This window comes from Camarhynchus parvulus, chromosome 2 (genome assembly GCF_901933205.1).
Source record: "Camarhynchus parvulus chromosome 2, STF_HiC, whole genome shotgun sequence".
NCBI lineage: Eukaryota > Metazoa > Chordata > Aves > Passeriformes > Thraupidae > Camarhynchus > Camarhynchus parvulus.
This window is the reverse complement of record NC_044572.1, coordinates 56,014,287-56,038,464: the sequence shown is the minus strand read 5'-3', so window position 1 is coordinate 56,038,464 and position 24,178 is coordinate 56,014,287. Positions and strand designations below refer to the sequence as shown.

Below are 24,178 nucleotides of genomic sequence, written 5' to 3'. Positions count from 1 at the left end.
TTTATTTTTTTGAACTCTGTCCAGTGTGGCTTTCTGGCTTTTGCCAACTGTCTAGGGTACCAGAATGATCACAGTGAAAATAATCTTCAGGAAATTTACCTTTCTACTTTTCTCAAGGCCCCTTGGGTTGCAACCAAGGGCCGAGATGCCAGTCTTCTCGGTAGCAAAGGTACTATCCCGGGATCTAGTCACTGGTGCTTTTAGTTTCTTTGGCACCCATAGCCCCACAGAGTTTGCTTGTCTCCTTTTAAATGCCATTTTTCAGTTCTGGCTGGTCAAGAAAACATAATTAAAATGAAAAGAACAGGGAAAAGGTTAGACTAGAACACGATAAACTTATATTTTCTAAAACTTCTGGGATATGCTAACCACGATAAGATTTTGCTAATTATTTTCTGGTTCAAGGGCGGGGAGTTTATTACGTCGCTGCCTCCAATAGGCATACTCACAGCACCAATCTGCCCCTGGAATGCACTTATGATGTGGTATATAAACTTCTTCTCTACAACAACTATCAATTATGAGACACTGGTCTATAAGATCATGAATTGTTTGTTCTCTTATTTGTTAAGGCAGCATGCTCACTCTCCTCCTGATTAACAGGGTCTTTTGAATTCATATATATGCTTAGAGCCTGGCAAATCCAATCCTCAAATGATCCGCACTTGGGCCAATATAAATTATCTTTCCGGATAATTTCCTTTGTCCATTCAAACATAAAATACTTAATCATTTTCTGTTTACTTTTTCCCCTTTGGGATTCCCACTCATCCTAAAGCCGTATCATCATCTCCAGCAGGCTGTCCTGAGGAATGCTGCTCCCCTCCTGAGAACCCCCCTCACGGTTCCCAGATACTCCAAACAGCTGAGATTTCACACAATCTGCAGCCCCTGGGTCAAGGCATTTACTTTTTCCCTGACCCATCTCTGGCGGCAACAAACCAAGAGATCCCCGGTACCAGGAAAATCTCAGTTTCCTGCACTCACCCCGTGGTTCAACTTTCTTACTACTTTGTCACACTGCCTTTTCAATCTACTTGTTCCACTCCTATTTCTCCCTCTGCAGTCTGTTCTACTCCTATCTCTCTCTTTTTCTCAATCTATTAGCCCCTTCCTCTCACCATCTAATCACATACTAAAATGCCTGCTACCAACTCCTCCAAGGAAATTGAACTTATTCAATCACTCTCCTTCTCAATTTCCCTACTGAAGTCAATCCCTCCTGGCCAAGGACTTCCCGCAGGTGCTTGGACCAGGGATCTCCTCTTTCTCCCTGGGTCAAACCCTCCCGGGATCCCCCCTTGTTCACTTTTCTTTCACTTTCCTCCTTTCCCGGCTGGCCTCCTCTCGGAGGGTGCGAAAACGCGGTACTGGGAGGTCCCACTTGCTTCGGGGGTCCGGGACTGCCCAGCCCCCGTCTCAGATACTCCACACACACTCACACATGCATACAGCCGCCCTCGACCCAAAACCTCGTGATACTCACAGCCTCCTTTTCTCACGAGGGTCTTCGTGCACAAAGCAGTTTTATATGGGTACTCTGTCTCCTGTAAGCCGGCACTCTGATGGGAGCCTCTCTTGCGCGCTCTTAATAACTAATTTGCTTATGCGTTATTGTAATGAAGACTCTCTTTTCCCAAGGGAGAGTGGTCTAGCCTTGGGACCACTTAAAAATCTGGTGGGGAGCTCCTTCCCAGAAACTATCCACCTCCCCGGAGTTAAGAGAGTCCCGGGTTTCGGCACCAAAATTGTTATGTTTGCTTAATTATCCTTTCATAAAAAAACCAAACAATATTTGAGATAGCAACAATTTTAATTGAATAATTTAGAGAATATATATTGACAATATAATTTGATTAAAATAAGGGATAATTTGGTTCAGATAATAGCGCATAAGCAAAAGATAACCGCGGGGTACGGAGTGCAGGGCTCTTGGACTTCGGCCACCTCACGTACGAGCTTGCCAAGTGAAGATTCCCCCCTTATAAGCCAGGTGTCGATATCATCTCCTCCCATTTTCGATTCATCACTCTTCTGTCTCCGCCCTCATCATCACCTTTACCGCGCATGCTCCATCACTCGTTTTGGTGGTCGCACAAGTCTTTGGGGGTCGTCCTGATGAAGGCCTCTCCTCTTCCTCTTTTGTCTCTTAGTTCACCTTTGGGTTACGCATGCGCACCAAGCCAATATAATGTAAGCCAAAACTAATATTCTACTACATTTCAGCATCACAGCAATAAATCTCTTATAATTAGCATTTTCCTGGGACTCAACCAGATTTTCTCCTTCTTTTTGTTAATTTTGGTAACTATTATCTCTTGCTATTTCCTTCTATCTTGAACATCTGCAGGGAAGGAGTGTAGAGCCCCTCCTCTCGCTTTTCTTTTTGGCATTTCAACTTTTTAACTGTTTTATTATTTCCAGATATTGATTACTGTATCCATATTTATTACTCTTTCAATTTTATAAGCACGAATCATACCTATTTACCACACTTCAAACATTGGGATGTAGCAGAGGCCACCTGCTAAGTTAACACAAGAACTCTACCAATTGAGCTGGCCCTGCCCAATCAAAACCTCCACATACTGCAGAAGGGAATAAAGACCCTGTGGTGCATGAGGAATATGTTAGGCAAGACAGTTTGAATAAGTTCTGCTTCAAGCAAAGGCAAACCCATCCATGGGATTGTTTTTGCTTAGGGACCTGGATGCACTTGGTGTGTAATGGAGAGGTACAGGGGACACGTACTTCAAGGGGACTTGATTTTTGGGTGAAAACAGTAATCTTAAAATGTATAATGTTGGTTGCTGAATGACACTGCCAGTGTAAACAGTGAGAACAAACAATGAGAATGGACTGCTCCAGATACACCAGTCATGAGCTCCTGTTGCAGCTTGCAACCACCCAACAACACACCAGCCCTTTTGCCTTAGAAGACACCTAGGGCAGATGGAAGTGATAGTCATGAACTGAATGAACTCAGCAGACAACTTGAAAGGATTAGGCCAATGGCTATGTAAATGATACCTGTGCTTGTGTGTGTGTGTATGTACATATATATGTGTGTGTGTGTGTGTACATATATATATGTGTGTGTGTGTGTGTGTGTGTGTATGTGTGTTTGTGTGTGTTTGTGTGTGTTTGTGTAGATGGAAGGTGTGGGTTTTGGGCATGATGTAGATGGCATAGAATAAGGGGTGGATAATGTCCTGGTCCTGTTCAGGACAGGTTTAATTTTTGCAATAGCCAGAAGGGGCATGGCTAGGATACAGTGGTTATTATTCTATACCACCCTGTTTCATTTTTTTGGGATGGGGAAGGGATTCCTTCTGGTTTGGATTGCATGGTGGAAGGAGCAGATGGGCACTGTTGGGGATTCTGTGGGGGGAAGGTTTGAGCAATTGTATATGACTCATTCATTTGTTGTTGTTGTGGTTTTCTTTTTCTTGTATACTCTGTTATTAGTATCGTTGCTATTACTTTTCATTGTCTTATTTCAGGGCTGTTTTCAATAAATTGTTTTTATTTCAGTCTGTCATCTTATCTTTTGTGCCTCCAATTCTCTTCAGCTTGCTGCTGGGGAGAAGGTGAGAGGGTGTGGTCAAGTGGTGTGTGGTTTGAAATGTTTCAGTGGGAACACTGAATTGGGGAATACCATTCCTAAACCATAACAGTGTCCAGATTTGGTATCAGATTATTTTTTTCCCCCTCCCTATTCAGTTCTGTATATTGTTCTTTTGTTCTTTCACTGAAAAAGGGAGAAACAATTTTTAAATATACTATTATAAATTGGCATACTTTGAAAGTTTAAGACAGTTTCAAATTAAGGACATTTCGTTAGTTTTTGAAGGACTGTTGGTGCCTAAGAAAATGGAATAGATCACGACAGAATTCAGTCTGAGATAAACTCAGTATCTCTCCAATGAGATTTTAGAATGGAGAAAGAGCATGTAGCTTTTTAGTAATGCATCATTTTAAAAGAGATAATCTTCCATAATCTCATGCTATTATTTGAGATAATTGTGAGCAAACCAGTGTATTTTTCAGCACTTCAGTATTTCCTAAACAAAAACTTTAGTTTTGAATATTTTTTTTATTCTGTCTAAGCAAAATATTCAGTGGTATCAGACAAAAATAATCATCTATAAGATGCTCCACCTCCAATTCCTAAAAGGTTTAACTGTTTGAAATTCATGTTTGTTTGTTTGTTTGCTTGTTTTAGAAAGGTAAATATCCTTTCTTGCCTTAGATTTAGGGAATTTGTTAACATCATGTGAATAGCATGTGGTGATACAGAACAGATGCAGCTGTTGAAAAGCTGCACTGACATCTGCAAATGCATATAGGAATTTTCCAGCACATTACAGTGGCTTGCATTAATTCTTGATTATGGCATCAAAAGGTAGTGAAGTCAGAATTCAAAGTTATGCTAAGACTTCATTGAAAGTTTATTATGCATACTGAGCACTAAAAGATGTTTTTTGTCTATAGATATAGAGGTAAAATATTACTGATTGTAAGAGCGAACAGATTTTCATGAAAAATTACAATTCTCTGTAGGCAAGTTCGTTAGGACAAAACTTAAGTTAATTTTAACTTAAATTAATTAAAACTTTAAATTATTAAATTTTAAGCTAATCCAGGTTAAATCCAAGGCTGGTACTTTGGATTAGAAGGTATGAAGAAGGAGGAACTCCCTCTCTCATTCAGTATTTTTATAAATGAGATTATGTAAAAGACAGTACATTTTGAATAAATCCAACAACCGTGCAAAGCCAAAATTTAAATTATGTATGAATGTATATAAACTTAAAGATGCTCTTTTCAAGTATTTTTGCTCACATAATACAATTACATGGAGTTATCACAGTTACTTTCATACTAATTCTACATTTTGGAGCAGGTTAATGTGGGAAATAGATTTGTAGAGACCCACGAGGGGTAGTTTTAGATGATTAGCTTTAAAGCATCTACATCATAGTGTGGCAAAAAGCTGATAGGCCAAGAAACACTTATAGTGTATTGTAATTAAGAAATAGTAGGCTTCTGATTGTGATGGCATGGATTATAACATCTGTATTGTCTCAACCTTCTCAGCAGACTGAAAATAAAGTTTTTAAAACACCTCTCAGTTGCCTCATCTATAGATGATAAAAAAAAATTCCAACAGGTTAGTTCTAATATCTCTTATCAGGGCTCTCTTAATTCTGTTTCTGTCCATTCTTCACTTCTAGGCAAACTTGCCTTTTTCATCCTTTATGATGGTGTTTTGTCTTTGCAGAGTTGCTTGGCATGCTGGAGATTGAGCACTTGTTTATTGACTCAAGCAGTCAAACTTTATTCATACCTTACCTTTTGGTAATTAAAGTAGTCAAGTCATGCTGGTAGTTGTGTTGGACTAACAGGAAATAGATCCCTTTAACAGGGCTGTGTACACAATTAGTGCATGTAGAGTACTGTCTAAAGAAAGAAGGAAATACTATTTTACCTGGTATTGCCAATATACTGTAGGGGATTCTCTTAAAACAAACAACCAACCTCCTTGCTTTCCGATTAAACAGAGATTGCATGCATAGAGAATCACCCAGCCCTTATAATGGTTTAGGAAGATGTGATTTGCATACAGAATACTTGACAAAAAACCATTTCTGGTATATGGGCTGAACTATTTCAGAAGTTGTCCTGTGTGCCAGGTATATGGTGAGTGCTGATTAACTTCTGGAATTTAGGATATCATGGGGTTACTATAATGAAGGCTAGATAGTAACATCTTGTTAGATTTTTAATTCTGTAGTGAGAAGAATTTCATCACTATATTTTAACCCCAACTTTCAGAAGCATCCTTCGTAAGCTCTTACATTTTTCTTGCATTATTTAATTTAAGTAACTCTATTGTCTTCAATTGTTTGGCATTTTCTATCTAGGATGCTTTTCTTATTCTGACTTTAATAAAAGTGATATTTGTTTTCTTTTTAATGCATTTCAGTAATATCTGCCTTATCATAAAATCCCAATATAATCAGGATAATATAACAAAATTTTCAGTCCTGTTACTAAGGTTGCCAAAATTTTTACATATTCCTATAAGAATGCTGAGTGCCTTTGTATGACAGTAGAGTCAGAGAATTAGTAGGTAAAATATCCATAGGTTTTGTCTAAGGGAAGCTGGTGTTAGAGAATGGGTATGGTGTTCACTTTTAGCTACTGAAATTCATACTAGATGTTTTTGTAGAATTCTTGTTCTAGCCAAGGTGTGAAAACTGCTATCAACTTCCTGCAGTAACTTAAAATAAGATCCTAACATTAGAGCAGGTTTTTACAAGTCCTAAAATAAGTATAATCAGTTGCAGGCTTGCTTTGAAAAAGTCCTCATATTCTTCAGTTATTTTTAAAAGGGTGTGCTGAAATTCATTAATTTGGAAGGAAAGAGGTCTGTATACAGGTCAGCATTTCAATATTGTGCACATATTGTGTACAATATCACAGATATTGTGATTCTGGCTCATAACCTACTGATGGGTGACTGATAACGATGAAAATAGTGACTGTTATTTTTTACATATCTAGAAGTATCCTGCCTTGGACCTGTGTAATCTTAAAGGATTGAATAACACATACCCTGCTTGTTTCAACATCAGAGGTGTCTACAATCAATTGTGTTGTGGCTGCTTTAGTTAGCAACTAATATATACACATTTGTTCAGACTTGTAAGAAAATACTATCTGAGATAAAATGTTGCTCTGTTTTTCTAGATAAAGTGTTATCACAAAAAATACAGGTCAGCTACTCGTGATGTGATTTTTCGCCTTCAGTTTCACACTGGAGCTATTCAAGGACACAGCTTGGTGTTTGGCAAAGAAGATTTGGATAATGCCAACAAAGGTACTTGTCTTCTGTGGTTGGTTGGATGTGTATATGTGCGGGTGTGCAAGCATATGCATGTGATGATCTTCTTCAGCACCCATTCTCAAAAGGATTCTTTTTTTTCCCCCTTACTTATTTTTGGGGAAAGGGAGACTGCTTTGAGTTAGTGAAATTGTAGTGTGTAATACCCGTAAAACTCTAATGATAGGAAAAGCTCTTCAAGCAAGTTAATTGTCAGAATAATTCAGATACTCCTACACAGTCCTTATCACCTTCTCCCTCATTTAAATGGTGACTCTCTTTGTCACCATTGGAGGAAATAAGATGAGCTAAATTATTCTCTTTTTTGGCTAGTGAAAACAGTCATAAAGTCTGATAATGTGTTTGTGACATAGTCTGAGTCTTTTAATATGCTTCAGAATATTAAAGAATGGACACAGTTTTCAGACACACTTGAAATGTGTCGCACTAGTCCTCATATTTTCCAAATCATATTGTCAGTTTTATTGTGTTTATATTCAGGATTGGAACTTGCTAAGCCTGTGTTACTAGCAAACTAAAATCAAGCATATTTTCCTGCAGCATGCAGCATAAGGATACCAAAACTTTTGTGGTCAAGTATTGTGGTTTAGGCAATATGGGGAACAATTTTAATTTTCCTGGGTGCGTTTTCTTTATAAGCCATGTCTGTCTACTGTCTAGAGAGAGGGTTAGGATGTACATCTCTTCTGCTTTTGACTGTTCTAGAAAGCAAGCAAAACTCCAGCTGGGATTTATGTGGTCTTTTCTTGAGAATGTGTGGCACAAAAAATATGGCTTTTAAAACCAGATCACTAAGCTGCAAGTGGGAAGGGAAGAGTGATGAGGGTACATGACATAGCTGTAAAGAATCCTGATTTCTGAGTGCACTGAAACTGTTCTCCTGGGAAACATCTTGCTGAATTCCTGTCCTTTGTTCTCAGATGACCGTTTCCCTGACTATAGCAAGGTGGAATTAGTGTTTTCAGGAACTCCAGAGAAAATTCAAGGTGAGCATAGAGAACCAAAAATACGCTTAATTTGAAAATAAATCATATTGAAATACACATTTTTTTTAAAAAGTATTTTTCCTCTTTTCTTCCATTTCTCTTCTAAAAAATCTGAAATTTTACTCTTTCATTAAAATATATTAGTTACTGGTTTAAATTTGGAAAAGTTAATAAAGACTCTGCATTTATATCAGCATAGAAGTCACCAGAGTTTGTTTTAAAGCTATACCAGAACACTTGCTACAACTAGTAGAAAACTTTAATGTATCTGTGTAAAACATACATAGTAGGTGGTTTGGCTCAGCATAAGTAACAGCAGTGGCCCATCCCATAACCTCTTTTGGATGTTGTCATAATTGATTATGTTTGCAGTATTGAAGTTTGGACTGTCTTCAGTTTAGTATAAAGAGACACAGCTGTAGTTTTCTTGGAAATGCTTCTGCTTTGAAGTTGGCTTGTAGGATATTCTGCATGCTTCCAAAATTCTATTTCAATATGTTTAAGATTATGTGATAGTTCTTACTTGCAGTAAGAATTTAAGATTATGCAGATCATTGCAGCTTAATTCTGTTAATGAATGTGTTCTTAATAATTTTATGATGTCCCAAAAAGAATGGATTCTGCCTAAGACTGATTGAAAACCAAATACTCTTAACTGTCTCTATTACACATATTCCCATTCAGTGTCCTCACTGTCCTGTGAATTGCATCTTTTCCCCCTTTTTTTCACATGAGTGTGATAATCTAGAAAATTATGGCCATAGCCACTAAGAAGTTGGATTCTGTCCAACTGAGCACAAAAATCTCACTTAACCTGTTTGAAAGCCATAAAAGAAAACCAGTTTTATAAATGAATTTGTCTTGCTTGTTCTAATTGTTTCTGGATAGTAAATGTTTGAAGATGGGCCAGTTAACATGTCTAAAAAAGGACCAAAATTTTTTTCAAGTTTGCCTTCCTTAGATGACAAATGAGAGGTGTGGATTTTTTTGTAGGCTTCAAGCTGTTGAAAAGTAAGGTTCTAAGTAATGGGATATTTGTATTCAGTTGCTGTCTGAGGAATTAACTAGCTAGGAAGAGCAGCTCACCTTTGTTACTCAACAAGTTATATTTTTTTAAGAAGAAGTCTATGCAGCAGTCTGGGAAGACGTTGAAAAATTCTTTAACTTTAGCACAATAGTATATGATCTCTATATAATGGTTAATGCTTAGTTTTGCACCATAGAGTGCTTAATACAAATACCAGAGATAAATGTCACCTTGTGTTAATTCTCTACATCTGTGCCAGCTTGTGTCAGCTAATACTTCCTTATTTACTTATATTAGTGATTAATATGTACTAGTAGAGATCTTAGTTTTAAGAACAAGAATCATCTATCTCAGAACAAAGAAAGATAAGAGAAGGACATTATGACATCACCACATTTGAAATATTCTCAAAGAGAAGATATTAATCAGAAAATCTGGAACCATATCCAAATAAGTCCACAGAAATAATTAGCATATATGCATGTTTTCAGGAAATGTGATGAGTATGTATTTGTTTCAGGAATATAACCTGGTCTGTTAGGTTACTGGGAGTACCTGCTTTGAGGAGAAATCCTCAAGCAGCCAACACTGCTAGTAATGTTGGCTTTCTAACCTATGAATTGGTTGGAGAGTTTATTTCCTGGTTTTTGGTGACATCTTGAAATACTTACAATTTCTGCAAAATGAGTTTTCCACATCTGAAAATATTATAGAATTTTAGAATAACTACAGGGTATCTCTGGTCCATCCTCCTGCTGAAACAAGGCTCATTTGTAAGATCAGACCAGTTTCCCTAGAGCTTTGTCCAGTCAAATAATGAAAAACTTCAAGGACTGAGACATCACAGCCTCAGTGGGTGGGCTATTTAAATGTCTGACTGTCCTCACAGTGGAATTATTTTTTCTCATGTTGACTCTAAATTGATCTAGATTCAAATTATTCAAATAATTTTCAAATATTCTTTTCCTTCTGCCTTGCTCCAAACTGGCTGTCTCCTCTACAGCCTTCAGGAGGCTGCTGTCAGCTCTTTGTCAAGACCATCTCATCTCCAGACTGAAGAAGCCCTGACCCCTCCACTTTTCCTCACAGGGAGTATCTTCCAGTCCTGAGCACCCTGGTCATGCTCCCTGAATTTGCTTCAATTTGTTAATATAATTCTTGTATTCTGTAGCTTGAAGCTGGACACAGTGTTCTAGAACATAACTGACTGTGATATTTTTAAGAAAGAATGCAGTTGCCAAGAATATAAGATCCTTGAATATTTAATAATAAAGTTTATAAATCTGCCTTGTGACAAATGTCATCACAGAAACTCTCTATAGATGGCTTTTTCCAGGCTGCATATAAAGGTACAGGATCATAGCATTCTACTCCTAATTGTAACTATTTTTGTTTTAAATGTCACAGTATATGCATAATACTGTTGCTTTAGAAAAATTTACAGTAGGACTTGCTTTGTAGACACAACCAAAGGTTTGATAACTCACGATTTCTTTGTTCCCTAATCTAGACAGAAAAGACAGTCTTTGATTTGTATCAGTATCAAAGCCAAGTTCACGGTCATGAATTCTTGATGCCTGTGCTTGGCTTTTGAATCACTGGATTATGCCTAAATTCCTCACTGCATCCATTTAAAACCTGAACATTATTTAATGCCTTGTTAAGGGCACAAAAACATGGGTTACTGCTGAAAATTCCAGGTGTGTTCAGCAGAGCATACTTAAATGCAGCAAAACACATTGAAAGCCAGCTGTCTAGTCTCAGATTCGGCAGAGCTGCCACTTTGGGGGAACTGGAAGGGACATTAAGTCACAGTTTTCAGCTCTTCCTGTTTATCCTTAGTGATAAATTGCTCTGGTATCAGAATGATAATCTATATGAATTAGAATGAAATCTGTTACAAAGTCTAATTTTATCATTCCTTTAGAACCATCTCCTTATAGATACTCATGGTTTCATTCTCAGAAGCTCTTTATCATGTCTGACCCTCTAGGGCTTTGTGGATCATCTTTGGTAGTTGTGTTTAGGGACTGATCCAAGTTATCAGCCTACATCATAATCAAAAAACTCAAGATAAAATTCTCTGAATGATAAATGATAAATTAAGCTTTTTTTCTTCTTTTTAAACTGTTTTATTAAACCTTTCTTCCCCTTTTGCTGCTTCTTACATTTCAGAATAGAGTGTTGCCATTCAGGGAGCAAACGTCTGTCAGAAGGCTACATACGTACATATGTGTGTGTGTATAATTACATATGTGACTGATAATTTTTGGTTTCAAACACGTCTTATTTTAGGATGTGAACACCTTCATAATGATCATGGAGTAATAGTTGATTACAATACATCAGACCCACTGATACGCTGGGATTCCTATGAAAATATGAGCCCTGATGGGGAAGGTGAGTAATTTTGTCACATTAGACCAGGGCAAAACATTTTGCAACAGTTCCAGAGTGTTCGAAAGAAGAAAGGAGACCTTATTTGCTTGAAGCTAAGGCCACTTTACTGATGTGTGAAGTAGATTTCTACCCTTCCCTATTTGGCATTAGTGATTCTAATTTAGGAAAGAAAGCCGTAGTAGTTGAGATTCCTGTAAATACACAGAATGAACTGAGACACAACTGATTGATAGAAGTTACTTGTAAATTTGCCTAGAGACTTCTTCTCTTTGTTCAAAAACTTCTATTTGGAATTCTAATACAGAATTTTAAGAACAACAAAATTATATGGTGAGTTTGTAGCTTTTGGTTACTATGTTATCTGGAGTATTTCAGAACATGCACCAGGCTATTAATAAACAAACAGTAAAGGATGTGCCTATTTTCATATCTTCCTTTGTAAATGTACTTGTTTACAGGTTTTTTAGATTTTTTTTTCTGTAATCAGATGGCAAAAGATGAGAACCTCCAGTACTGCCTTCAGATTCTGACTCCAGTGTGAATGCTCTCCTGATGTTTTGCTTGAGTGAATGCTGTGCTTTTAATGGATGTAGTTTTCATGTAAGGACTCAGAATGTTACACCTGTGGCTGCACATGTCAGTGCACATGCACACCTGACTTCTAACAAGTAAAAACATGAGATAAGGTATTGAATAGATGCCAAAGTTCTTGTTTTTACAACTTGCCTGTTATCAAATGAGAGACACATGAAGCTAGGATACTTAGGTAGCTGCTCTCTAGGTTCAGTTTCAATTGATTTTTATAGTCTGGATTTGGCATTGACCATTTAATGACCACATCAGTGAGGGCAGAAGCTTACTGGGAGCTTGACCTTCTACCACTGCCTCACTCTTGTAATAAGAGTATTTCCTAATGCACAGGAGACTCTAACCTGCAGAAAGCTGGAGAATAGAGATGGTGGAAAGAGAACAATCATTTTATGCAGCAGGTAGACTGCTCCATTGGGAGCCATCAGAGTTGGATGAGACTGTGCAGTGTATTTTAGGAGTAACATCAGAGAGACTGAATCTTGACTGGAGGTGATGTCTTAATTCCTACCCATGATGTTTCAATATCATTTATGATTCCTTTCCCTTCCTCCCTCTGCCATCCTTTCCCCCTTCCTTTGCATATACCTAGCCCTCAACAAGCAATGCATTGATGTCAAATATTTTTTAATTGCTGAGATTGATTAGCTAGATGGGTTTGACGTTCCCATCCTCATGCATTGCATTGTAGGTAACTACAACAATACAGGAAGTTGAAAGCAGAGATAAACATGCAGGCAGCGCTCTGTTGGAAGATACAGAACTGTATGCTGTTCATGTCTTTGATAAGAGTCGGTCAGGGCCCATTTACAAGTACAACTAGCTTGTTTGCCTGCTGTTCAGAAGTCATATGTACTATTTAATAGATTTTTATATCTAATTTGTGTGCAGGGTACTTTTTAAATTACCTGAGATAGACCAGAAATATGATATGATAGCATAGATATTAAGAATTTAATTGTATATCTGCAAAAAAACCCACTTGAGTTTAAGCTAGAAAACATACCACAAGATTAGATGTATATAGTTATTCTTTTCTCAAGTAAATATTTATGAGGCAGACTGTTGCCTTATGATATTCAATAATGGAATTGCAGGCAGAAAAATGTCTCTGCATAGATTGGACAAAAGATCACGAGGAGTACACACACAGGCAACAGATATATTTTTCTCTTAAGGATGGGGTCTTAACACAAGTTTGAGCTTAGTCTGCTGCTTAGGGTAAATATAGTGCAGTTAGGTCATTTTCTGTGTATGATTTATAAACACCAGGACAAGCTTCTCTTTAGGGTTTGTGCAGATATTTAGTATCATGCTTGTGCGTTAAAAAATGTGTATTGCATCCTAGTTTTCTCTAAGGTGAGAGACCACTAAGAGGAGATGCTGATTTCACATCCAGAATGTGATCAAAGTCAAAAACCTTAGAATATGAGGCCTTTAGCTGTAATCCTGAAGTCTGAGAGAGAATCTCTTCTGTACTTTAGAAATGTAAAGGTGCAATACATGGCACATTTGAAAGTGCATAACAGTGGTGATATGTTTAAGATGCAAGGAAGTGTCATATATAGAGCACCTTTTTCAGTTCTACTTTACATTAAGTTAAACCCATAGCCTTATGTAGAAGCTGGTCTTCATGGTTTTACTTGTACCTGTTTTCCCACAGGAATTTCAGTGGGAATAGTATGAGATGTTAGTGTGACAGATGATTCTTATATTGCAATTATACACCTTTTTGTTAATTTCAAAAAATGTGAGCCCATGAAATTCCTTACCAAGGTGGTCAGGAAGGCTACAGCAGAGCCTTGTGAACACGAATTGTTTTGTAGGTATACGTGCATGGAATGTGTATTTCCAAGTTGCTATGTTAAAATAGAAATTAGAAGTGAATAAGAGAGTAATATCTCTTTTGAAATGGTACAACTATTTGGCTTTATTACCAAAAGAACAAAGGATGGGAAGACATGATAAAAGAAAAATATACCCAAAGGCTCTTGATTTACTGGCATGATACAGTATTATGGACAAGCAACTGCCTTTTAAATGATCTTGAATCCTTTGCTAATAAGATTGTGTACATAGGTGTTGAATGTAGGCAGGCTGTATTCAGTTTGTTATCTGAACTTAGTTCTTTATCCTTCATTCTTAATATTCTTATGGAATTTTGACAATTGGAAAGCAATAAATTATTTGCATTTCTTCTTATAAATACTGCTTCTTTTCAGATCCCTTGGGAAGTGGTCCTCCATAATAGATGAAAAATTATATTAAGTTCCTAATTTTCAATTTATATCAGATTTCCTCCTCCTTGAGCAAGACATTAGCACAGAGACTTCTGTTACACTGATGTAAAAGTATGCATTTAAGTGTAGTATTTGGAACCTGAAGAATCGGATCTTCCCACTGCCGTGTAGAAGTCTTGCTTTTCCTATGTTTTTGAAATCAGGAAAGACTTTTATGATAGAAAGGAACAGAAATGACTTTTGATCTTTCTGAGTTCTCTTATTTTTTTCTTTAAAGTGTCACTTACCATACAATAAATGCGTATGGATTTACAAAAGGTTGTTCATTTGCTGCAAAATAGCAAGATATCTGTGGCCACACATGTAGTATCTTCCAAAATCTCTCTCAAATATGAAATGACAAATAATAATGAAAAAAGCTCCCCAAACCAGAGGAATTGAGGTAAATGGTAAAGGTTTGATTTGTCTTTTGTTGAGGAATTTATTTTTAGCTCTCAGTGATAATTTCCAGGATTATTACTTGGCATAGTGCATAAGACATACTGTTCTTAAACACTTCCCTCCTGCTGAAAATGCAAGTCTTTTTTGAATAGGAACCATCAGTTTATATGAAACCTGCCAGTGGATCCTGGTAAAAGCCTGGGCTCTCAAGTGTTCTGAAAATGAAATAAGATTTCAAAAAGATATTGAAATAAAAAGATACTAAAATAATATACATTGCTAAAGAACATAAACTCATTTTAATAGAAAAAGTGAATTATTGGAAGCACAGATGAATGCTACTCTTCCTTTTGCACTGTCTGACTGCTTTATCTCAAGTCTATTCTAAGTATCCTGATAGCAAACTAAAATATTTCTAGAGAGAAAATGCCATTTGTGTGTGTGGCATTCAGTTGCCTGAGATACAGGATTTAATTTTTTTTTTAATAAAGAAAATTGGTAAACCCAAAGTTCATTGTTGGCCAAAATAGTATTTGTTTTGGTTCAACTGAATTAAGTGGATTGGCAACAGAAATGCACATGGTTCTTGTTCAGTGTTCCATTTTAAGACATCTCACTTATTTTAACAACTGCTAAAACCCCCTGCACTCTTTTGTCTTCCAACTCTAGTCTGTGGAAAGAGAAGCACATGTGCATGTTAAAATTGCTTAAAATGACAGATGAAGGACTTTGATTTAGTCTTTACAAAGCAGATACCTAAATTTCTTTCTCAACAAAGCCTTGCTGTTTGTTTCCCAGCAAATTACCTTTGCTTGCTCAGTGGTGCTTGACAATTAGAACAGAAACAGCTCTGGCAAAAAAATGATGTTTTTAATCCAAATAGGGTAGGGCTGAGTGAATCCAAATTCCTGTCTCAGGAGTGTTGCTTTCCAAATTTTCTAGTCTTTTGTGACTGAAATCAACAACAGTCAGTCAAAAATTGACAAATATTTATAAACTGGTTTGCTTCTGCTTTTTTCTTCTCATAAAGGAAACTATCTGGGAAGTGTCTCCATGTATGCAATAAATAACCAACATTTTGGTATGCACCCATGTCAAATGATGAGAGAGGATGTTTGACTTTTACTGAGGTTTTTTTTGTCCTCTTTAACCCAAGGTAAATAGCTATTCAGTAGGGAGGTGCCCTCTTATGTTGTTAAACGCTTGCAAAGGCCCCTTCAAGAATGTAAAACTCAAAAGTTGAGGCAAAACTGCTTCGTTTTGTCACTTTACAGGAATGCAGATGACTACCAAAGAAAATGGCAGCTTTGATGCTATTTCTGATGAGTGAAGCTGAAGAACAAATTCCTAGTGAATAAATGTTAATTTCAGTTTTTAGTCACCAGTTGGATGCAGTATCTTTTGAGGCAAAGAGAAATTTGGTAGAATGTAGGGATAAAAATGTGTCCTCTAACAATTCCCCTCTATTTGACAGTAAAAATAGGGAAGCCTATAGAATATAGACAAATTTACACTATAAAACGCTGCTGGCTTGAAACAGTATCTGAAACATTGTGGAGTGTCTGCTTTTAATTGATTTTTCTTTGAGAAAACGTAATTCTTCTATTTCTTGAAGTTTTGTATGTTCTTTTCTTTAACAGATATAATTTAAATTCGTTTGTCTACTTAATAATGAAGCTGACAAAGAGAAAAAAATTAATATAAGATGGTTTCTTTAGTATGTTAGAAACATTGAATAGAAACATAGGATTACAAGGTTTCATTTCTAAGTGTGCAGCAACAGGCAATTCTCTTTTGCCTTCCTCATTAATACAGCATTAATTTTAACAGTACTGTGGCTTAAATTTTTGTTACCTCAATATTTTAGGGAGTAAATATAATTTCACACAGATGTTTTCAAATTTGTGCTTGATAAACTAAGATTGGTCTGGAATATATTTTCTCTGGGCTTATGCTTTGGGGATTTGGGATTTTTGGTTGTGTTTGACTTTGTTGGGTTTTTTTTGGTTACCAAAAATAAAATTATTATAGTATTTTGCATAGGTCACATAGGAGCCAACAGTTAAGTGCAGCCAGGGGCCAGACTTTCAAAGGATTTACTCATTCAAAGTTACTTTCTTGTCTCTTTTAGGACTATATAATAAGATACACTGAACACTTCATTGAAAGCCTAGAGTGTTCACTTAAGTGCTGAGCTGAACTCCAGAACTTTGCCTGTCCAGTTCTGTTGAAAAGTAGTTTTTTTCCTTTTACCGAAACATATAACTATGTAGATAAGACAATGTCTGAAGTGAGAAATTATGTGTATTTTACTTAGTGCCCTGAGACAGTGATTTTCTTAGGTACCATTTACCAGTTCTGCTTAGTTTAAACTTAGCTCAGATAAAAAGAGAATCTCCCCCAAAATGCAAAGGGCCAAAGAGGAATAGTTCTACCTTACCTAATATTGAAAGTCTTATGTTTGAAGACAAGAGAGATGAGAACCAGGGTTCCCTAGGCCTGTGATTTTTTTCTGTGAGCTTCCTGCCTCTCACTACCTGTATTTCCATTTCTGGGAACACTTGCCTCCACATCCCTTGGCAATGTTTTTTACAGCACACAAGTTTATCTGAAGCACAGGTTGCACTTGTCTAATACTTCCAAGCTACTGCAGAGTCAATTTTTTGCTTTCAAAAGAAAAAAATGCATTTTAATGTCCTCCAATTTATTTCTGTCTTGTCTCAGTAATAGGCAGTGTTGTTATCCCAAGGATTTATTCACTAGCCCTTTGTTAAAATCTTTCATTATGCTTCTAAACTCAAAGACCATAGGGTGAAATTTGAGTGGTTTAATAGATGTTAATGTAGTTTATGCGACATTTAAATGTTCTCTGCAGTTCTACTTTTGTAAGACTGTGCAAAAGACCTCTCTCTTCATAACAGCAGATTCAGATAGTAGAAACTAGGAGGAAGGTAACACATGTGACTGTGGCTATGTGGTGGTTTCGATTCAAAAACTGGGCAGAAACAACAATTAAGTGTAGTGGTTTTGGTCTGCTATTCTGAGTTTCCCAGCCAATGCACTGATTAATGTAGTGGGTCTAGTGCTGGCCAATTCACTGGTGCACTCACTAGAATTATTTACTCATCTTCTGCTGTGAGATAAGGATTAGGAGGAGGGCAAAACAGGCTCAAAACTTTATTAAAAACTTTATTAACAGAAGTAAAAGAAAAAATAATTGTAAGAAATAAGAATAATACAAAAAATATAATAAGAAAATCAGAATAAACCTTCTGTTCAGAACACTTCTCTTCCTCCCACGCCTTCTTTTCTTTCTTTTACATTTACTGACAATGTAAAGAGACAAAACCTAGGACTTGCAGTCAGTTTACCACCTGTAAAACAGTCTTTTTTCAGTTCTCTTAGGAAGAGGAGTCTCTCTTACCATGCTATGGAGACTTCTCCACACGAAACAGTTCTCTTGTGGCTTTAAAGTCACAGCAAATCAGCAGGTGCCTGGAAATCTGCAATCGTGAAGTCCCTCCCACATTTTTGAAGTTTTTTCTCATAACTACCACCATGGGTCATTTCACCTTGTTGGGATACTATTTTAAGGATGAGCTGTTTTAGTATAGAAATACAAGTTCTCTTCCTTTATCTCTGGGAATGGTGGTTTTCTTCTTTCATCCCTGGGGCAAAGTTTCTGATCTCTCTCTGTTCAAGCTTCTCTTTGGATTACAGTTACTGCAACATCTGCTTATTTCAACACTGGTGCTTCTGCTCATGGCTGTAGTTAGAATGCTACAGCCCCCCAATGCATTCTATGAATTACAGGGAAAAAATAAAGTCTGATATATCAATTATATCTCCACCATAGCCTTAGCAGAGAATTTCAGTCCAAGACTAAGGCATCTCCTCAATCTCCTCCCATCTAGAATTTGACTCAGTCTTCACTGACCTCAGTGTCCCATGTTGTTTTCTTTACATGTCTTCACCCTTTCCTTTTCCTGATTTGGGAGAGAATTGGTATTTGTAGGTTTGTTTGTTCTCAAGCTTTATAAATTGAAACAGTTTTTATAGAGTTCTGCAGTGTTGAAAGGTTAATCTTGTACAGGCTCCGCAATCAAGGAAGTGCTGTGTCTCTCGCTGCTGACCACATGGTCTTTGCTGGCACTATGCAAGCCATGCTGGCTGATGGTGCCACCCTGTGACTTTTCTTCAAGTGGGCCACTGGAAAAACTGCTGCCGCTGCTTTTGTCCTTCTGTCCACAGCATAGCTAGGCTAAAATCAGCTAAGCAAACAAAGTTAATTGTGAGCCATGTCGAGACAGCTGCAGCTGTGTGACATTGCCCCAGTCGTGCTGATTTTGGCCGTGCAGTCCCAGCCACATGGCCACTCCTGGCCTCGAGGCTGCCCCCTGTGCCGGCTGCGGGGCCACTCCCAGTGCTGATCCCAGCCATCTGGTTGCTCCTGGTGTTGGGGTGGCCCCTGGTAGTATGGACTGATGGGCTCTGCTGGGAAGGGGCCTGGTCCTGCTGGGAAGGGGCCTGGTCCTGCTGGCCCTGGCCACCCCGCTGGGATGGGGCCTGGCAGACTTTCCAGGAAGGGGCCAGCCTGGACAGTTACCTGTTCAAAGGCTGGAAGCAAGAGAGCTTTTCTCAGGCTTTGTTTGGTTCTGAATGTGTTTTTCCACAGAGGAGCACTCAGCTATTTTAAGTGGTTTAACCAGCTCTTTTAAGTGGTTTAACCAGCTATTTTAGGTGGTTTAACCAGGTGTCTTCAAAACTAGCCCACTGACTGATTCTGCCAGGTCCCCATAGAGAACCAACCCCGCAGCCCGTGGACTCCCACCCCAACTAAAAACCAAACAATCTACCACAACAGACTAGCATTAACTAGCATTAGAGGCCATGTAACACTGCTTTTTCAACCAAGTCTATATTTGCCCAGCTTATATGGTTTTTTTAGTAGGTTTGTCTTTATCTTTTATCATGTGCCTGTTTCTTAGTCATGTCAGCTTCAATCTATGGTTGTTAATGTTGTTAATTTAAACACTGATGTCCAAATCAATATCTCTTCCCATGTACAGATACAACAGAAAAAGTCGCTTCACCCAATCTTACAACCTGTTTAATGGACAAGGTTGAATAAAGAGTTGCAAGAGGTGATGCCTTCAGATTTTAGCCTTCTTATTTTTCAAATCCTGTACTGCATTAGTGCATAACTCTAACCTCCATATAAAGTGTTAGCTACTGTCTACATGTTTTAGTCAGACAAAACAATTCCTCTAGGCCTGAAACTCAATGACACCCTACAGCCTCAGGCCTCAAAAAGTATAAAGAAAAGTGAATTGAGGGGAGAGCAAACTGGGGGGGAATATGACTTCATTACCTGAAGCTTGGAGGATTAACCTCTGATATGTAAATAGACCAAACTTATATCTGTCTGAAAAACTCATGACCATTGTTCATTTTGGGTGTAGCCCTTTGGGGAGGCTTCACTTGCCCTTAATATACCTGAAGGCCCTTTATTAAATGTATCCGCTTTTATTCTTTGAACTTTGTCTGGCCTGTGTTTCTAGGTAAGCTTGAAAAAGGCATCAGAGGCAAGCCTCTGCCACAGGAGTATTCCTTCCCTGCACCTGCTTCCTGGACAACTCTTCCTCCTTCTTTTGAAAGCAATAGGGCATCCCACCTGTTTAGCTTCATTAGACAAGGAAAAATAACTTTCTTGATGTTATAGGTATTGGATATATTTTAACACTGTACTTGCTTGAGAGTAAAATTAGCATGGTAGCATCAGAGATTAAAAGTATAAGGAAGAAACACTCCAAAATGTCTTAGTACAAATCAGGATTTGATTATTTCCTAAGACCAGGAGGAGCAATTAAATCCCCACTCTGTGTCCGCACCAAGGTATGCATACACTAAACTACCTTATGCGTCATATATATGTGAGTGTTTACTCTAGTAAACAAAGGAAATGTGAATAGATGGCATTATCAGTCATGATACCATTTGTACATTATGTAAGAAGTTATAGAATCATTGCATGTGCATGAATGAACTTGAATTAAGATACCAAATTAATAACCAAGTTATGAATGTCAAATGACAAATCTCTGGGAAGACTTACAGAACAAGAGACAGGTTTTTTTAGGCCACCATGAAACAATAGCAATCCTTTTTCTGGTGAATCCTGAAGTAATCATATTGTTCTGATTGAGAGTAATTTCTGCCCTTTTGCTGGTCTTTTAACGTTATGTACCTTTCCTTTTTTGGCTAGACTTCTTTCCAGTGACTCTCTTGGTCCTGCTTGGTGGTTTCAGCTGGCCACTGTAACACTCCTTTTATAGGATAATGATTTTGTGATGTTCACACTTTTCTCCCCATAGGCAAGTTTGTTCTGTTGATTATAAAGCTTGTTCAAAATGTGTTCTTTTGTTATGAAGGTGCTTTGGTCAGGAAGGCTTGATTCTATGACAAGTAGGTTTTTTTGAAGGAGGGCTCTTTCAGCAAGTTTATCATGCTGAGATTTATTTGGACTATCCTGTAACTGTCTGTGACAGTGTCTGGGACACTGGTTAATTAAACAATATGTGTAAAGTTTCTACCATTGAATACTCACGGAAGAACTGAGGACTTTTCCTGGAAAGGTTTCTGCAGGAAGCATCTTCTACAAATACTGATATGTAGAAAAGTTTTTTATTTCCTTGCATGTGTTTCCAAGATGGTGTTAGTACATGAACAACCACCTCAAATATGTGGATTTTTTCCTTGACTTTGGAAAAGACCATAATAAAAGACTCACCCTTTTGAGTCCCATAGTTTTAGGTTTTAATGTCTGGATTTTGAAGAGGTGCCTGTTATGTTCAGTAGTCTGTACAGAGTAAAGCTTAATACTCTGTAAGTGTTTTCTTAGCACTATGGACCACAGACACTTCTGACAGTAAATTGTGGTTAAATAAATTCCTCCAAACCAGGAGATTAAAATTTTTTAAGTGACAGAAGAATTTTAGCTGTACACATAATATTAATAGCCTTTAGTGCAGTTACCTCTAGTGCTTTGCTTGTTTTTTGTAAGGGAAGCATTACTAGAGATAGTACAATTTGTTATCATGTATTGATCCCAGAAAGCGATCAAATGTTATCCAAATTGATCCCTGGACACCTCTATCCCTGCTCCAGCAGTTTCACTTAAGTGTTAAATATTAATCTGTGATTCCTTTTGTTTAAGGCTTAAGTTCTTTTCAAAGATTTCCCTGGACATCAGAAAGCTTTGGATCAGACTGCTAAGCAAGAGGAAAGTGAGAGATGGGGTAGACTGCAGGTCTACCTTCATATTTATCATACCTGCTCTAGATTCTGCATTCAAACATGGGCAGAATCCAAATGCTGAAGAAGAGCACTAGTTCAAACTCCTTCCAGACTGAATAGATGGAGGCAACTTTCAGTAATCAGAGGGAAATTTTTTTGTCAGAACCCAATCCTATTTCTTACTGCTGACATGCTCTCTCCAGCTGTGGAAGTAAAAGTTGCATTACTACATCCCTTTTTCATTGTTTACATTTTCTCTGTTCTTGGAGTTCCAGGTAGAAGGGTCTGTACAGCTTCTGAGATGGCCCAGAGCAGTGAACTCTCTCTCAAGTGGTATGGCTAGATAATGTTTTTCTCTGTCTTGTTTGAACCTTGAAGCATGTTGCCTAAACTGTTACCCTTTTAAGGAACTCGCTAAACTTCTAAAATTCATCTAAAGTTTTCTGTGTCAGTATATTCCATGAGCTCCTTTCAGTAAATACGCATAAACTATTCTTTGTATGAAGAACTTTTGTTCTTAAGTCATTTAGGTACAGTATAAGTTTTCCACTAAATATACGATTTGTTATGTTAGTGTATGCTTATGTTGAATGTGTGTAGACCATCTTCAAACTTTTTTTTACAAGAAATAAATACTATAATTATTATCATATAATGTCACCATTGAGTCAGAGATGACGCATAGTCGGATCAGAAGGCAAAAAAGCCTCATTTATTTCATCCTCTCTTCTTTTATAGCTTAGTTCACTACAGATGGACCTGACTGGTCATTTAATCAATACATTTCATATGATTGGCTAATTAACAAGACACGCATTTGTAAACAATCTTATGAGAAAAATAGCAGAACAGATTATTAGAAAAACACCATCTGCAGGTTGTTTTTAATATTTGGTGATCATTGTTTATCACCAGCTCCCTAAAGCTTCCCAGGCCAATTCTGGGAAAACTTATTTAGCTTTCTCTCTCTCTGACCAGACTGTCACATCCACAATATAAGGTTACCCCATATTGCTTGTACTTTTCCTCTAATCCTTGAAAATAAATGACAAGTCCCAGTGCAAAATCCTTTAAGTTCAATTAGTGAGTTAGAAAATTAAGAGCTCTGCTAAACATATGTGTACCTGAGCTTCCTTTTTTGATATGTGTACTTGTTTAGAAACACCTAAAGATGAATTTATTGTGCCATGGAGTGATGGAGCAATTTTATTACAAATGGCAATACTCTGGAACTACATGTTCCATATATAAAGAAAGGAATAAATTCATTATGTTGACCTTTTGGACAGCCACTTTAAGCCTTTCAGTGTGGTTCTGTACAGTTTTCCGCAACCATGTAGAGCCATCAGTGTTTTTCTGCTGCTTTATATTTGATGACCATAACTAATTTTTGCTGAAAGACTAGCAGTGTAGTAAGAAAAATGCCATGACTCATGGTGTGTGTGCTGTTTCAGCTGTTTGAAAGAAAAATGATGGATTCTGAACATCAGCATTTGGAGTATGCACTTGCAAATTATTGAAGTGTTCCTGAAGATGAGCTTTGTTTTTGATAGGAACAAACGGAGATAGTTTCATGTAGTTTAGTGACTTTGAAATACCCTTAAACTTTACTTAGTGTTTTGTTCTTGTGGCAGCGTTTCTGTACTGTGATGTTACATTGTTCTTTTGCTGGTTATCCAAGCACAAGGTACTTCAAGTTGAGTCTTTGCTTAAAATAGCTGAAAAAATTTTGCAGAAGTAGAATGAAAATGACACAGTAGCTTCTGTATATTGGGCGACAGTTGTAAATGTATCAGTCTATTCTTTGTACTTCGGATTGTGGAACAAGTATGATTTTCTGTTGATCCCAGGTGGGCAAAAGTGGGATGATAAATTACAGTAGTATTCTAAGGATGAGCCTAAGGATGACTCTGCCCATGTTCCATACGGGCTGAACAGCAGCTAGCCTCTGGTCTAGAAACTTGTACTTTGTGAAGCAGTTTTTTCTTGCTCCAGTGTAGTTGTAAAAACATTAAAGTACAAATGTGATCCTTTTGACTGGCAAAATTCATCTTAACCTTTGCACAGATAAATGTTCTGTTGGGTCTTAGACGTCCTCTTTTCTGCTTCTCAAGATTCAAGGTTTAAGGACTTCATGTGATCCTGTGTGTTCTGTTTGTTAGCATTTTACTAACAACAATCCCAGGTGTTTTCCTTTCAGAGTGTTTGTTCACATTTTGGTTTTGTGATAACACGCCTTGTTTTCTTCAGCCTCCTTTATTTTTCTGTTATACTCAGGGACTTGAGAAAC

General features: G+C 37.4%; 1 protein-coding gene across 14 annotated transcripts in view; it reads left to right on the top strand.

The window, feature by feature from the left end:
* Positions 1-24,178, top strand: part of TNS3 (tensin 3) — a 197,588-nt gene that overhangs the window by 107,706 nt on the left and 65,704 nt on the right. For 13 of the 14 annotated variants that reach the window (XM_030971037.1, XM_030971044.1, XM_030971040.1 and 10 more), the window contains 3 exons: positions 6,757-6,886; positions 7,831-7,896; positions 11,219-11,323. In XM_030971037.1, the coding sequence (XP_030826897.1) occupies positions 6,757-6,886; positions 7,831-7,896; positions 11,219-11,323 (301 nt within the window). The remainder of the gene's footprint in view (positions 1-6,756; positions 6,887-7,830; positions 7,897-11,218; positions 11,324-24,178) is intronic. The other variant, XM_030971038.1, reaches the window with a different exon arrangement.